Raw genomic sequence first — 13,822 nt, forward strand, 5'->3', positions numbered from 1 at the left:
GTCTTGTGACCAGTCCTCAACAGATTTATGTATGCATATTATATTGTTGTATATTTTTGTTTTTTCTGTATTGCTTAATAACACGTGTAATGCAGGATTTCCTGGAGAGCACTCAAGACCACTGCAGATAGTGGAAGATCACTATGGCTGGCCTGGCCAACACACTTGTTCGTGCCAGAACACTTCAGAACACTATTTTATTTGGTGAGATGTTACCTTTAACGTGCAGTACCTTTATCATTAACATAAATGTGATAAACTTTGCATATTACCAACACTTCATAAATCACACTTCCATTCACAAAACGTTTCTACCATGCTAAACTATACGGAAAGCCAGGGGAGAAACGCCTCTCACCGATTTCCGTTTCTGCCGTGGGCAGCACTTTGTCCCTTCTGGGACTTCGTGGTCTCTGCTGTCCCATTAAGAAACACTTCAAGAGGAGGACAGCGCTGCCGAAAGAAAAACCCTACCTCCAGAGCGCCCTAGGCAGCGGCGGGACGGCGCTGAGGAGGGCCAGAGCTGGCCGACAGCTTGTCCCAGTACCGCCTCACCCGCGCACCCTGAGCTGCCGCCTCCCATCTCGCTCCTGCCCCGGGTTAACCGATTCCGTCTCCCCACCAGGCCGTTCCGGGCGGGTCCAGGCCGTGGCGGCGCCCGGGTGAGTCTCCGGTCCCACCGCGCAACCCCGAGGCTCTGGGCAGCGTCCGACACCAGCGTCCTCACAGCTGCGCGGGACGGAGACAGCCCCGTACCCCCGGGCACCTTCAGTCGTCCCGTGACAGGGTTGGCTCCGCAGCCCAGCAGGCACCGAGTCCAGGCGGGACGGGCGCAGGAACTCATCACGAGCGCAGGTGCCGCGGTCCGGCACAGCCCCTCCGCGGCGCTCACCTCAGGTCCCAAGCGGGAAAGCGCCCTGCCTTTCACTCACGCCATGCCTGCTGCGGACGGAAGGACGGTAGCTGGTGCCCCAACGCGGGAGACAGAGAGATGAAAGGAAACAGAAGAGAAGAGAGGAGGACAGGGGTGGCCCGGCCGGCCCCGCCCATATCCCCACCCCAGAGCGCAGGGAGCGCCGAGGCGGGTGCGAAGCAGCAGCCCCCAGGCCAAAAGCTGCGGGCGGGCGGGGGGCAGAGTCCGAGCGGCCTAGGCCAAGTTCCGCGGGACGCCGCGCAACCAGCGCCCAGCGCGGGGATGGCCGGTGGGTGCTGCCCTGGCCGCCCAGTGCCGCTGCTGCAGCTGCTGCTGCTCGCCCTGCTCTGGCCGGGCCGCGCCACAGCAGCGGAGGTGAGTGAGCTGGCGATAGAGGGTCCCAGCGTGGCTGAGATGTGTGCGGGGTGGAAGGGATTCAGGCAGGGAACTGTGGTGCGGCGTCCCACAGCCTCACTTGGGACAGAGCGAGGCTCATCTCCTCGGCCGTCTCTAATCAAATTCACTGCATTTCGGCGTTGGCAGGTTCTGAGAAAGTAAACGGTGAGCTTTAGGTATTTGAAATGATGAGGCTCACCCGCGTCACGTACATCGCAGCAGGGCACGGTGAGGTATATCCCGCCCCGCGGTGTGGTACCGTTACCTCGCGCCGCTGCCGGGCGGGAATGAGGGAAGGTGGGGAGGGCACCGCACAGGGCGCATCCTCACCGCCCGCCTCAGGTGCGAAGAAGAAGCATCCCTATGATGGAGGCTCAGCCCCGACAGAGGCTTGGAGGCTTGACCGGCGGCTGCGCGTCCCTCCGCGGGAGGTGGCGGGTGCGGGCAGCAAGGGCTAGGCTGTGCTGCGTGCCGATGGTCTCTGAGGTGAACACTTAGAGCAGCACTTCTCGTTTGGACCATCTGTGCTGCTCTTTTTACAAACTTACCTCACAATTTGTGTTTCAGGTTTAGTGATCGAGCGTGCATTACCTCGTCTTTGCCGTCCCTCTCTTCTCTCTACAAATGTAACACTTAGATTGTATATTCCCAACTGGGAGAAGAGCAGTCAGCCGTGAGGGTAGTAGTGTCAGTGTTTCTCTCAACACCTGATTTCTGATAGGCATCAAACATAGCAAACAATTTCAGTAAATTGAAACTCTGCTTTAATAATAAACGGTGTTTATCTCTCTTTACACTTGTGAGTAAAACTCTAACCAATACACCCAAATCCTTTACTGCCAATCAATACATTTTGCAGTTCAGCTTTATAAGGAAAAAAACCTGATCTACTCTGTGGCTAAAATAGAGCCACATTCTGCTGTGATTGTCTGAAACAGAGAAAAAGTAATGATATTTCATCTAAAATGGTGTACCTCTCACTCTCACCTTCTGGCTAAAGTGTCTGTAAACAGCATAAGCACCTTGCTAAACATGTTTTCTTTCATGGCACTTTAACTTGCAGTCAAGCTTAGTCATTTAATAAAGACCTAATTGTTTCATTCATGATGGAATTAAAATACCTCTTAGCTCTTACGTATAACAGAGGTACCAGATCTTTTTGCAAAGTGCACATTTTCTGAGTTGTTTCAAGCTCTGCCTAGAGCGGATATACTCAAGACCTATCTCTCCTACCTATCTTTGTTCTTTATTCCGCTCCTAGTCTGCTAGTACTTCCCATCCTTTGCCCTTGCTGCTCCATGGAGATGCACATCATGGTACATGCTCCTGAGTAGCTCTTAGCAAGGGCAGGCTGTGCACCAGGAACTCCTCCCTCCCAGCACACATACATGCACGCTTTTTCTGAGTCTCTGTCGTGGCTGTGTTTATCTTGCCATCCTATTTCATGTTTTTATCTACAGAGAAAGAGAAAAGGAGGTGTATCAACAAGGGAGACCCCACATATGGCACAGCAAAGTACTCCAACACTTCTAAGCCACTTCAGTAGGATCCCGTATTTTTTGCCAGCCTTGCAGACTCCTGTACCCTAGTTCATGAGTAGCCTTTCTGCTTAAGGTAAATCATGAAGCTCTGAGATACCAGTTTTCTAGAATGTTGTCACTAGTGTGGTCCTAAAGACAGGACTGGGCATGGCAAGAAGTAGCTTTTACAGAATCTTGCTGTTCAAGCAAAGTTTGAACACAGTGTTTGAATTCGGTGGTCCTCTGAAAATTCAGTAGGTCTCAAATGTGCACTGAGATTAGTTTAAAATAGATTTGCAACAGATAGATCCCTTTAAGATTCAAATGTCCTAATTTCAGTTCTTGAAAATGCTGGGTTTTTCAAAAATTATGGAGGAAATAAGTACCTTTTTAAAAGCAATTTTATCTAAACTCCTAATTAAATATTAGCAGCTAATGTTAATTGATGTGAAATGATTGATGTGAAATCATTGCATCCTGGCTGCACTTCCATTGCAAAAAACCAGGCATTGTTTGTTTTTTAAAATCATGCCACATTTTCAGATGAAAATAAACTGACTTTTGATCACCGAGCAATATTCTTGCTATATGTGTAAATTAAGCAATGTTCCAGCATAGAAAAATTGAAGTGTATGTTTCTTAATAACCCGTTAAGTCATTTATTCCCAAAGACAAGACAGGAAATTTTCAATTTGTTCCTGCTGCTGTTTATACAGTAGATTTTGGTCCTCATAGCCCTTCACAGAGCCCAGACTGTCCTGCCCTGAGGAGGCTGAACTTTCTGGCACCTGCTAGGGAGTAGTATTATCTGCATTCTTGGCCACTGGCATGCTCTAATCACCTCTTCTGAAAACTCAGCAGAAGTACCATCTTCCCACGTCAAAGGCTTTTCAACTTGCTTGATGTAGTCCTTCAAGTACTGCTGTTATAGCTCTTTGCATGTTCCCACTGTTTGTTTAAATACTTCAGAAGAATAATAAAAATTATCAGTACATTTCCTCAGGCAACAAGATCTTTCTCATTCCCCATTTCTATTTTTTTCCTCTCTGGGAAAAAAAAAGCTTGCTCACGCTTTAGTTTCGGGTTTTTTTTTAAGAGCACCTGGAGCTGATACTCTGGAGGCAAATGTGTATCCCAGTGAACTCTCCTGAGTGTGTTCTGACTTTTGATAACATCCATGTACTTCTTGTATGTTTTGAAACTAAACATTGCTGTAAAAACATTCTCTAAAATTTGACACTAATAAGAAAATTGTCCAGGCCATGTTCATTAGTACTGAATTAGTACTGAATTGATACTGGTTCTTAGTGGCATTAATATTTGTATGATGGCATCATGTAAGCATGTGTTCAAAACAAGGTAAAAGGGGCTTTCTACTTGAGCAAGGTTACTTGATTGTAAGACATCTGCACCTCCATGTTACTACCATTTTTTGTAGTACAAGTGCAATATTTTATTAGCTCACAGGGCAAGTGCTCTATAGTACGTATTTGCCTCAGTCATTACTCTGTATTTTTTCATGTGCTGTTGTCAAAGGAGGTGAGATAACACAGAGACTACAAGGCTTGAAAAGACCTTTTCTGCATCCCCTTTCTCACTTGGCTTATTGTCTGTGACAAGATACAAGTGTTCATATTTCTCAGTTTATTTTTTTTTTACAAATGGTAGAATGCACATGCCAATACTTAAAAACTAGTCTTCATGCAATGTTCTTTTCCTAATTATATGCAAACTATATTGCTGTCACAAATGGGTCTTAATATATGGCTCTGGGAGGGAAAAAACAATGTTCTAGCTCAGCTGTGGGCATCTCTAAGGCTGCTAAGAATGGGATGCAGGCTGAATTGATGTGTTTAACTGTGAATCAAAATGCTGGAAGGGCAAAGGGTAACAATGAGAATTTTCCTTCTCTGCAGGCCCTTGGAAGTGTTCTGTGTGGCACAAGGCAGCTGAGAAGGGAAGATGTGCACCTGAATGTACAAAAGAGTTCACTGATTGTGTTAGGAAAACAAGTTCTTTGTGCAGTGCTTTCTTTGATATGGTTAATGTGATCCCAGCTCTGGAGCCAGTGGGGGTGTCACTGATAATTGTACCCAACTTGTACTAGACTGTTCTGGTCCTGATTGCCTCTCTAATGAGGTGTCATTCATCCACCCTCTCCACAGAGAAAAAGGCCAATGTCAGAGCACTGCAGAGCAAGACTTGTCCTGCTGAGTGAAGAGCATGAGCTTAAAGTCGCAGAGTTGCTCTCATGTTTGTGCATCCAAATTTGTGGAGTTCTGTTGCGTTATCCTCCCTGGGGCTTGCTCTGATGGCCAGGAAATGTTACATGTGCTTGTGTTTGCTGCACCATACAACTGAAAGGAGGTGAACCTGTGAAAACCGAGCTGTTAACACGTGATCTACAACCTTTTCCTAACAAACCTACAGGGTAAATACACATTGAAACAAAATTCTGTAGTTCAGGTTATTTTGCTGACTGAATTATATAATTAAAATTACTAAAGCAGGCAGGCAAGCAATGGTTCTTTCTTCATTGCTTCATATTTCATACAACTATAACACCCATTTTATTTTGAGGTCTGTGCTGGCAATCCCTTCTGCAATAGCTGGAACTGATTTATCATAACGTGTCTTGAAATAAAATACTTTGCTATTAAGTGCAGCTAGTATGGGATGTCCGGTCATCTGTTTTACTGTCACATTCTCACCCTGCTGCCTAACAAAGTAATACTAGAAGCTCAGTATGCTGGCATGGATTACAGGAGCCTGGAAGGAAGGTGAAATACAAAAAGGCTTTTTTTCTTCTTAACTGTTTACAGCCCCAGTCTCTTGTGAATGCACTGAAGTTTTGCCACAACTAGTGAATTTTTAGTTCTATTTTCATTGTCTTTTTGTTTGGTTGGTTTTTTAACCTAGCAGGTTTGTGACAGGGTGAAAGTCTCACAAGATGACGGGTTTTCATCTGGCCTGGTTCAGTGAAGGCTTTATAACTAGGGTTTTATGTTGCATTTTTCCCCAGATTATTTTGGAGCAAGCTGCAAGAAAAAGTAACCTTCTTTTTTTTCTTTTCACCTGTGAAATCATAGAGCCTTTCAAAAGAGGAAACCCCAAAGCATGTGCAATAAGCTTTCTGTTGCTTTCATTGCTATTTGCAGCACTTAGCAGAATTTTACAAATATGCAAATACACAGGCCTGATGACACAATTCTAGTGAATACTATTCCCACACTCAACAGCTGGGGAGAAACAGAAATTATGTGATGTATTACAAACCATATTATGGTAGGTAAGCAAAAATTCCCTAATTGAATGGTGTGCGTGCCTTGTAATTAGATGGCTCTTGTTGCTTTTTTAAGATGACCTTCTGTTAGGAAGGAACAGCACAGATGAATAAGCTGATTAAACACCCTGTAGAGTCTGCTACACAAAAAAACCCGTGTCCTGAATTGCTTAATCTGTTTTTCCTTGTGAAAAGGAACAATATTTATTTCTTTTGTCCCTGTGTCCTGTTCAAGGTCAAGAGAAGAAACCCATAGAGATGGGCTTTATGCGTCTGCCTCTGGAGATTAAACCCCATGGTGAACAGTTTGTTCCAGTTTCTGATAGTCCTCATCACAGTGACTTCTTCCCTAGTGAGATTATTTGTAGAGTAAGATTTTGGTCATTATAAACGTAAGTATTAAAGTGTTTTGTGGTTTCACAGGAGAAAGCAAACCATCATTCTCTGTATTTAAAGGGGGAGTAATTATGTGCCTTTTCATTACAGACCAAAAGGAATTAACTCCCCCTGCATAAAAAAAGCAGAGATTTAATTGAGAGCCTCAACTTTCCAAAGTTGCACCCAATGTGCCTGCTTTACGTACATGGATACTGAGTAATACTAGGCAGCTTCTACAACACAGGCCTTAGTGGTCATCACTGCAGAGCTCACAAACAATATGAGCTTGTGTAAACTCAAGGAGATGGTGTATTTTTCCCCAAACAAGATCATTTTACCTGTTTTATCCTAACACTGTGATGATAACATGCAGGCTCAGTGAGGATTGCTAAGCCTTACCATTCTCACACTCCCCAATTCTTTACTGTCAGTGAGCTGGAGAGCAGGGAGAGGTTCCATATGATTAATTGCACTGAATCTGCTTGGGCAAGAAAATGGTTGGTACCATGAAAGCTGCATGTGGGACTAGGAACAGGATGGCAGAATGGTCTGCTTCCCTAAGAACAGTATCAACAGCTCTGTTAAGGCAGTTGCTGGCAAATTCCATACAGATAGGCTTGTTCACAGCCCAAAAGCTATGCTATATGATAAATATAGTGCCAAAAAAAGAATGGCAGGATGTTTTACAGGTCTGGGTTTGTTTTTTAGTGTTTGGTTGCTTGATTTTTTTTTCTATATTTTTTCCGCACAAGGACATAATTTATTCCATTTAAACACAGGCAAGAGATGCCCGAAGCTCTATGGAAATTTTGTTTCCATCTTGTTTAAGGTTTGTGTTACTGGATTTTGCAATTGTGATAAAAGTTACTAGTTATAATGAAGGCATTTGGCTAACACTACAAGATTATTATATATTTATCATATAAAGTTCTCTCTAAACAGGTTTTTGCTTTAAAAACTGAGGAGGTTTTCAAAGCAGTTTCAGACTCTGAAGAGAGAAAAGTTTTTCAAAGATTTTCTGTTGACATAACAGAAAATTGTTTAAATGTTAACTTGCAGGAGCTTCTTTAGTTATTTACCATAGTTGGTTTGCAATCACCGTTATAATACAGCTTTATATTACTTAATAGGACAAATTCCTTCCAGAAGAACTCCTGACAGTTTAAGGACAGAAAGTAAGGCAATTCTTACCCAGTTCAGGTAGACACATTGTGTGTTCACATGTAATCACAAGTTGTGAATCTCCAGGTTAAACACAAATTGTGTTTCTCTAAAGTGTTACAAAGGTTTTTCCATTAGCTGTATATGCTTGGAACTTCTCTTCTGCATCTCATGCTGGAAGCAGCACATAACCAGTAATACAGGGCTTGTGTCAGCAAGGAGGAATAGTGATCCAACAGTTATCCCCCGGGCAAAGTTCCCATTAAAAGCATTTAATGGAGCTTGTTCCACAACTGCACTGTCTGTAGCATAACAGTTTTTCCAGGTTGTCCTTTGAGATCCCAGTGAGATCCCCGTTTATCAGTTAAAATTGCAGATGTATTGCCAGGCGATAGGTGTTCAAGTGGTAGGCAGAATGCTGTGAATTCTGGTAGCACACGTGATTTTTTTCTAAGTTTTCTAAGGTAGGAATGTCTGGCTGCATTCCAGTTCACAAGCGACTACACAATGTTGTCAGGGTTTGGGAACTGACATACTTTCCTTCATCTCATCATCTCCTATTTCTACTCTATGTTGTCTATATTTACTGAAGGCTTAATAATTTGGTTTTTTTGTACTGGCCCAGCAGTCTCTAAAAAAAACACGAAGTTCTTCGTGGTCTTTGATAATTTCAATTAATTCATGTTTGATGCTTAGAATGCATGAAAAACTTGTAGTATACAGATTGTAAGACTGGTATTTTGTTTTGATAGCTATGTTTTGGAGTGAGGGGACCTCATTCTTCAATACCTTGTACACTTCACAGTGATTTACAGTTGTGCAACATGAGGACAATGCTGCCAAGGTCACGTATCTACTAACCATGGCTAGATAGAATTACTGACTCTGCTAGTCCAGCTCAGTATCCCAACAGAGGTGCCTCAGACTGGGAAAAAAGGTTTGCCTTATATAGCCTGTTAGACAATAGGGACTTACTCTATACAGCTCTGCTCTGAGGTCCTCTGCTTGAGCAGGTTACAACACATCACACAATCATAGAATGGTGAGGGTTGGAAAGGACCTTAAGGATCATCTAGTTCCAACCCCCTTGCTATGGGCAGGGACACCTTGTGCTAGACCAGGTTGCTCAAGGCCCCATCTAACCTTGCTTTGGGCACTTCCCAGGTTGGAGCCTCCACAGCTTCACTGGACAACCTGTTCCAGTGCCACACCACTCATGGGAAAGAATTTCTTCCTAACGTCTAAACTAAATCTGGATACTTCCAATTTGAAGCCATTACCCCTAGTCCTGTCACTACATACGTTTGTAACAAATCCCTCTCCAGCTATTCTGTAGGCCCTCTTCACATGCTGGAAGGCTGCTCTTCAGTCTTTCAGAGCCTTCTCTTCTCCAGGCTGAACGACCTCCTCTCTCTTTGTTTGTCTTCATAGGAAAGATGCTCCAGCCCTTTGATTGTCTTTGCAGCCCTCCTCTGGGCCCTGTCTAATAGTTCACTGGGTTCAAAGCCAAAGCTAGAAGCTTTACCTAGTGTCCTTCAGAAGGTGCAGCACTTCACACCTCTGTGCAGCCCACCTATCCCAACACAGGTCTGTAGGGCAGATAGATGTTAAAGCAAAGCCTTCCACTTACTGCACTTCTATGAGATGTATAGAAAACGTAATAGAGGACAGAGAAGCAGTCCCTTTGTGGTTTTAAGCACTATGTTAGCATCAACTACTTGAGCAATATTATTCCATGTGCTCAGCTTCAGTTTCTAGATGCAGCTGGAATGTGTGAAGTGATTGCTCTGCACTGAGACAGCACAGGAAGAATTCCTAAATCTCAGTGTGTCAGCACCCCTTGAAAAGTCATGATCAGGACTCTTAAAGGAGCTGGCTCACTGGTACACAAATCCTGATAAATACTGGAGCATAAGAGAGATTACTGAAAAAACTGGAAATCAGCTGAATTAGCTGAAGAAAAGTTGAAATTAGCTTTCACTTCAGAAGGACTGCGATGACCTTGTAACTGTAGGCTGCTCAGGTTACCATTAATGAGCAAAAAGATGGAAAAGGGGAAAAAATAGAAAAAGCAGTCTTATGGGAAAACAGATCTTGTCCAGCAAGTCCTGTTACATGTTTTGATGGAGTTACAATTTAGTAATTTGTGAAGTTAGAAGAGAAGGGGTAGGTGAGATGTTAATAAAAATCAAGTTCAAATGAAAAATCAGATGTATATGTTTAAGAGTAAGCCTGATCAGCTGTTAGAATCACCAGTGACAGTGACAGCTTTACCACCCACTTGAGAGAAGACACCTGGATTAGTTCTACTGTTCACAATAATTAATGGATATCACTTGCACTGCTTTTATTAATCTTAAAATTATTTACATTTCACAGTCATCTTTCATTTATGTTAATCAGGGTTTACCTCTGGAATCAATGGAATTCACTCAGTGCATTAAAAACCGATCAGGCCAAAAATGTGAACTCCAGCCCTGCTGCAGACAGATCACTGTATTCCTACAGAATACATTTCCTTTCAGCTCCACTGGCATCTGAATATCTTTATTACTCCTCCTGTGTGGTCTTGATGTGGTCTTCATCTGAAACACTTAAGGAACCTGTGGCCTGCAGCAGCACACTTTGCTGTCTCTCAGTCTTAGGTGCAGTGTCCTTAATACAAATGTGTATTTTGAAGTCAGAGCTGACCTACTCTGAACTTCTGTGGTTCTGCAAATGCAAACAAGTACTCTGATTGTTCCATCTATCACTCCAAAAAGAGATCAATGGAGAAATACTGGCTCATCACCCTCACTGGCTCTCATTCTCTGTTCTCCATCTTCCGGCGTTTAAACCATTCCCAGCATGATTGTGTTGCTCCACAAATGAACAGGACTCAGAGCCTGTGTTGTTGATAGAAACACCTATGATTGTTGACTTTTTCATTACATTAACATTTGGTAATGTCCTTTGACATATCCAGGCTTGATAACATTCCCTAAACACATTTTCTGACATCCTTCTTATGACTCCAGCTTTGTATATGTGACAAAATAGTCTGCAGCCTGCTATTTCTTTGTCATTTTTTCAAGGGATTCAGTGAAGGTGAGGCCTGGAGTGCAGATGTTTAAGTTAGTCTCTGAACTATGAGCAGGAACGCATAGTGCTACTATCACCCAAAGCACTTTGGAAAGGAGCTTCTCTACAAACTACTCCAAGAAGGTGTCAAGTTTTTGATTTTTGAGTCATGCAATTATCTGCCTTTATTCTTTGGCCTAGATTTTTAGATGAAAAATCTTGCAATGTCTACTTTATCTAAATACTTGAAATAAGTGTAGGTGTTTACTATAAATACCACAAACCCAAAAACCATACAGTAAACCAGTTGCTTTGTTAATACATTTTCTTTAGAAGATGTTATTGTGAGGATAAACCATTCATAACTAATATTCAGTTTCCTTATAACCTGGAAATAGACTGTTGTTTTGTTATGGTCCTTTGATAAACGAGCTGCAGGCATCTTGCAAGGATGTGGAAGCCTCCAGTAGTGTGAATGAACAACAATTTTTTTGGTTCAGAGCCCCTATAGAGAAGGCATAATCTAATCTTATGTAAAATCATATGCCAAAACATGTAGTGTTATCCAGATAACTGACTGTAATGTAAAATCACCTTCAGCCTTTTCAGTTTCGTTTAAAGTGATATGCCTACACAAAGAGACCTGAAGTGATCTGAAAGCTTACTAATGGCAAAGTAAACCCATTTGAAGCATTCTGGCGCCTTGGAGAGCAAAGGGTCTTTCTTTAAATAGTTTAGTAACCTTGATTAGTTGTGCAGCATTGTAAGTTTCTACATCTGCATGCATTTAACTTCACATTGGATTCTTTTTGATTGCAAGTTTAAAAGTTTCTCTTGTATTTGTCAAGTCTTCTGCTGATTATATCTGCTGTTAGAAGAGTCATTTCACCTTGTGATTTCTCTACATGTCCTGAAAACAATTTTGCATACAAATACTGTGAAGAATCTAGGTGTCACTACATACATAAAAGCATTCCTGTGTGACCTGCACTAGATTATATGGTTATATGGTCCTGCTGTGGCAGGGGGGTTGGACTCGATTTCTGGAGGTCCCTTCCAACCCCTAACATCCTGTGATCCTGTAATCTGCTTCTAGCTTTACTTTCACAGGTAGAAATAAGGTGCAGCTCCTGACAATCTATGGAATAGTAACTGTAAATAACTGGTACTAGGAGGATTAGAAGCCAGATGTGTCTGTTTAAGCTCTTTGTGGTCAGCCATAGTATTCTCCCAGTTATATTGAAGAAATTCATGAAATCCAGGATACTGTAAGCAGCACCTTTCCTGAACTCAAACGTGTCTACTAAACTTTCAAGCTCAGTCTGTTTTAGCAGCTGAGATTGCTGAGGAGATGGGTCTCGTAGGTCTTGTAGCTAAGTTACAATTTCCATATGCAAACCTTAAGTACTTGAGCTACTTGCCAGCCCTGTACAGCAGTCAAATGCAGTGCCTGTAATTTAAGACTACTGTTATTTGTACTGTGTTGATATCTTTCCTTGGGATGCTGAACCCTGAAAAGTTACCAATGTTATACTGCTTAGCAGACAGGTGCCAACACCTATGTCACCTGTTTTGAAGAGAATATTTTGGAATGGAAAGTACTGTTATTGAATAGTAAAAAGAAAATTGGTTGTCTTGGAGACTATTCCAAATAATTTTTGAGATATGTTATTTTAGTTCTGATTTGTGCCTAAAAACTTAAGATACCTGTCATTTAGCTTATTTAGTGAATTCAGATTTTCCAGTGCTAGACCAATACACCTCACAAAGAAATCAGGGTACTGTTTGTTACTGATTATGCACTAATGCTTATTCTTGTGTTTCTGATGATATAATCACACTGATTAAAAAAATAGTGAAGGTTTCTGTTTTAACTGACACGTTTTTTTTTCCCCAAATTTGTGATGCAGTACCACTTGAATTCTAGACCAGAGCAGAAAGACTCTTCTTTAAATATGCCCCAAAATTAAGTATTTAATATTTTAAACTCCTTAAAAGCCTGTTTTGAAATACCAAGTAATCACCTTTTGACCTGTTTATAGGACCCAGACAGACACAGTCATTTCTTGGGAAATTTGTTTTTAATGGTCAACGAATTCTAACTTCTCTTTTATTTTGCTGATGAAGGTTTAAATTGCTCATCTCACCTTGCTTCATGATGTCAGATTTCCTTGTATAGTCAGTCAGAGAAGAAAGGCAATTTCCATGAACTGTGGCAGAAATGAAGGCAGCTAGCTGGTGCCACATACCTCAGGTTTGGATGGCAAAGATAAAAGAAATTGAACCTAGCTTGTGGGAGAACACAAATCTTTTAAACTGTAAAATCTTTTAATTAAACAGATTGCAACAGGAAAAATTAAATTTAATGAAAAACTGAAATAATAATTTCTGAATGTAATGGGGGACATTTTTTTTCACTGTCTTTTTTGTTTTTAAACACCACTGAAAAGTTACCAATTTGGAACAGTGCTGCTGTTACCTTATAACTGGCTGTTGAGGTTAATTAATTCTGTCTTCAGATTTAAATAGAAATTTCTTATCATACCATACTGTAAGAAAAAAATATAGTTCTTTTTTTGATTCTGAGCTTTATGCAGCTCAAAAAAAATATTTGCATTACCAGTATGTGATAATTGTCCCTCTCTTCTTGTCTGTAGCTGTAACAGTACTGTGATAAACACATGTACTAAAGTTAGAGGGTCAGCTGATAAATAATCCTCTTTTTACAGTGGTACAATTGAAAAAGTCATTCAGCATGAGTTTCAAAAGCAATAGAAAGTTTGAGTGTAAAAAGAAGGGCAATAAATGCATCTCTATGAAACACATGACTTCAATAACTTCAGTGGTATTTTAGTATGTATAATACTTGTGTTAACAAAGGATTATGTTTTTTTCTCCTCCACTCCACTGTCTGCAGGATGTCTGTACAAGTTTAGAAAAGTACTTTGCATAGTTATACCAGCCAGGCTGGGCTAGCTCAGGTATTGAGTGCAGGACAGTAGAAGAAGGAACAGAGCACGGAGGGTTAAGTGAATTCAGACGGGCTTGGTAGCTCTGCTGAACCCTGCTACCAGCACTACCTAGAGCATGAGTGAGCTAATTTAGTTGTTC

General features: G+C 41.8%; 1 protein-coding gene across 1 annotated transcript in view; it reads left to right on the forward strand.

Annotated features, from left to right (window-relative positions):
• The first annotated feature begins 991 nt into the window (after nt 1–991).
• The window catches only part of COL4A3 (collagen type IV alpha 3 chain), a 56,088-nt gene continuing 43,257 nt past the window's right edge, over nt 992–13,822 (forward strand). Inside the window, exon 1 of the mRNA XM_054386173.1 lies at nt 992–1,288. Coding sequence (XP_054242148.1) covers nt 992–1,288 — 297 coding nt within the window. The remainder of the gene's footprint in view (nt 1,289–13,822) is intronic.

Source organism: Indicator indicator, chromosome 13 (assembly GCF_027791375.1).
Source record: "Indicator indicator isolate 239-I01 chromosome 13, UM_Iind_1.1, whole genome shotgun sequence".
Classification (NCBI taxonomy): Eukaryota; Metazoa; Chordata; class Aves; order Piciformes; family Indicatoridae; genus Indicator; species Indicator indicator.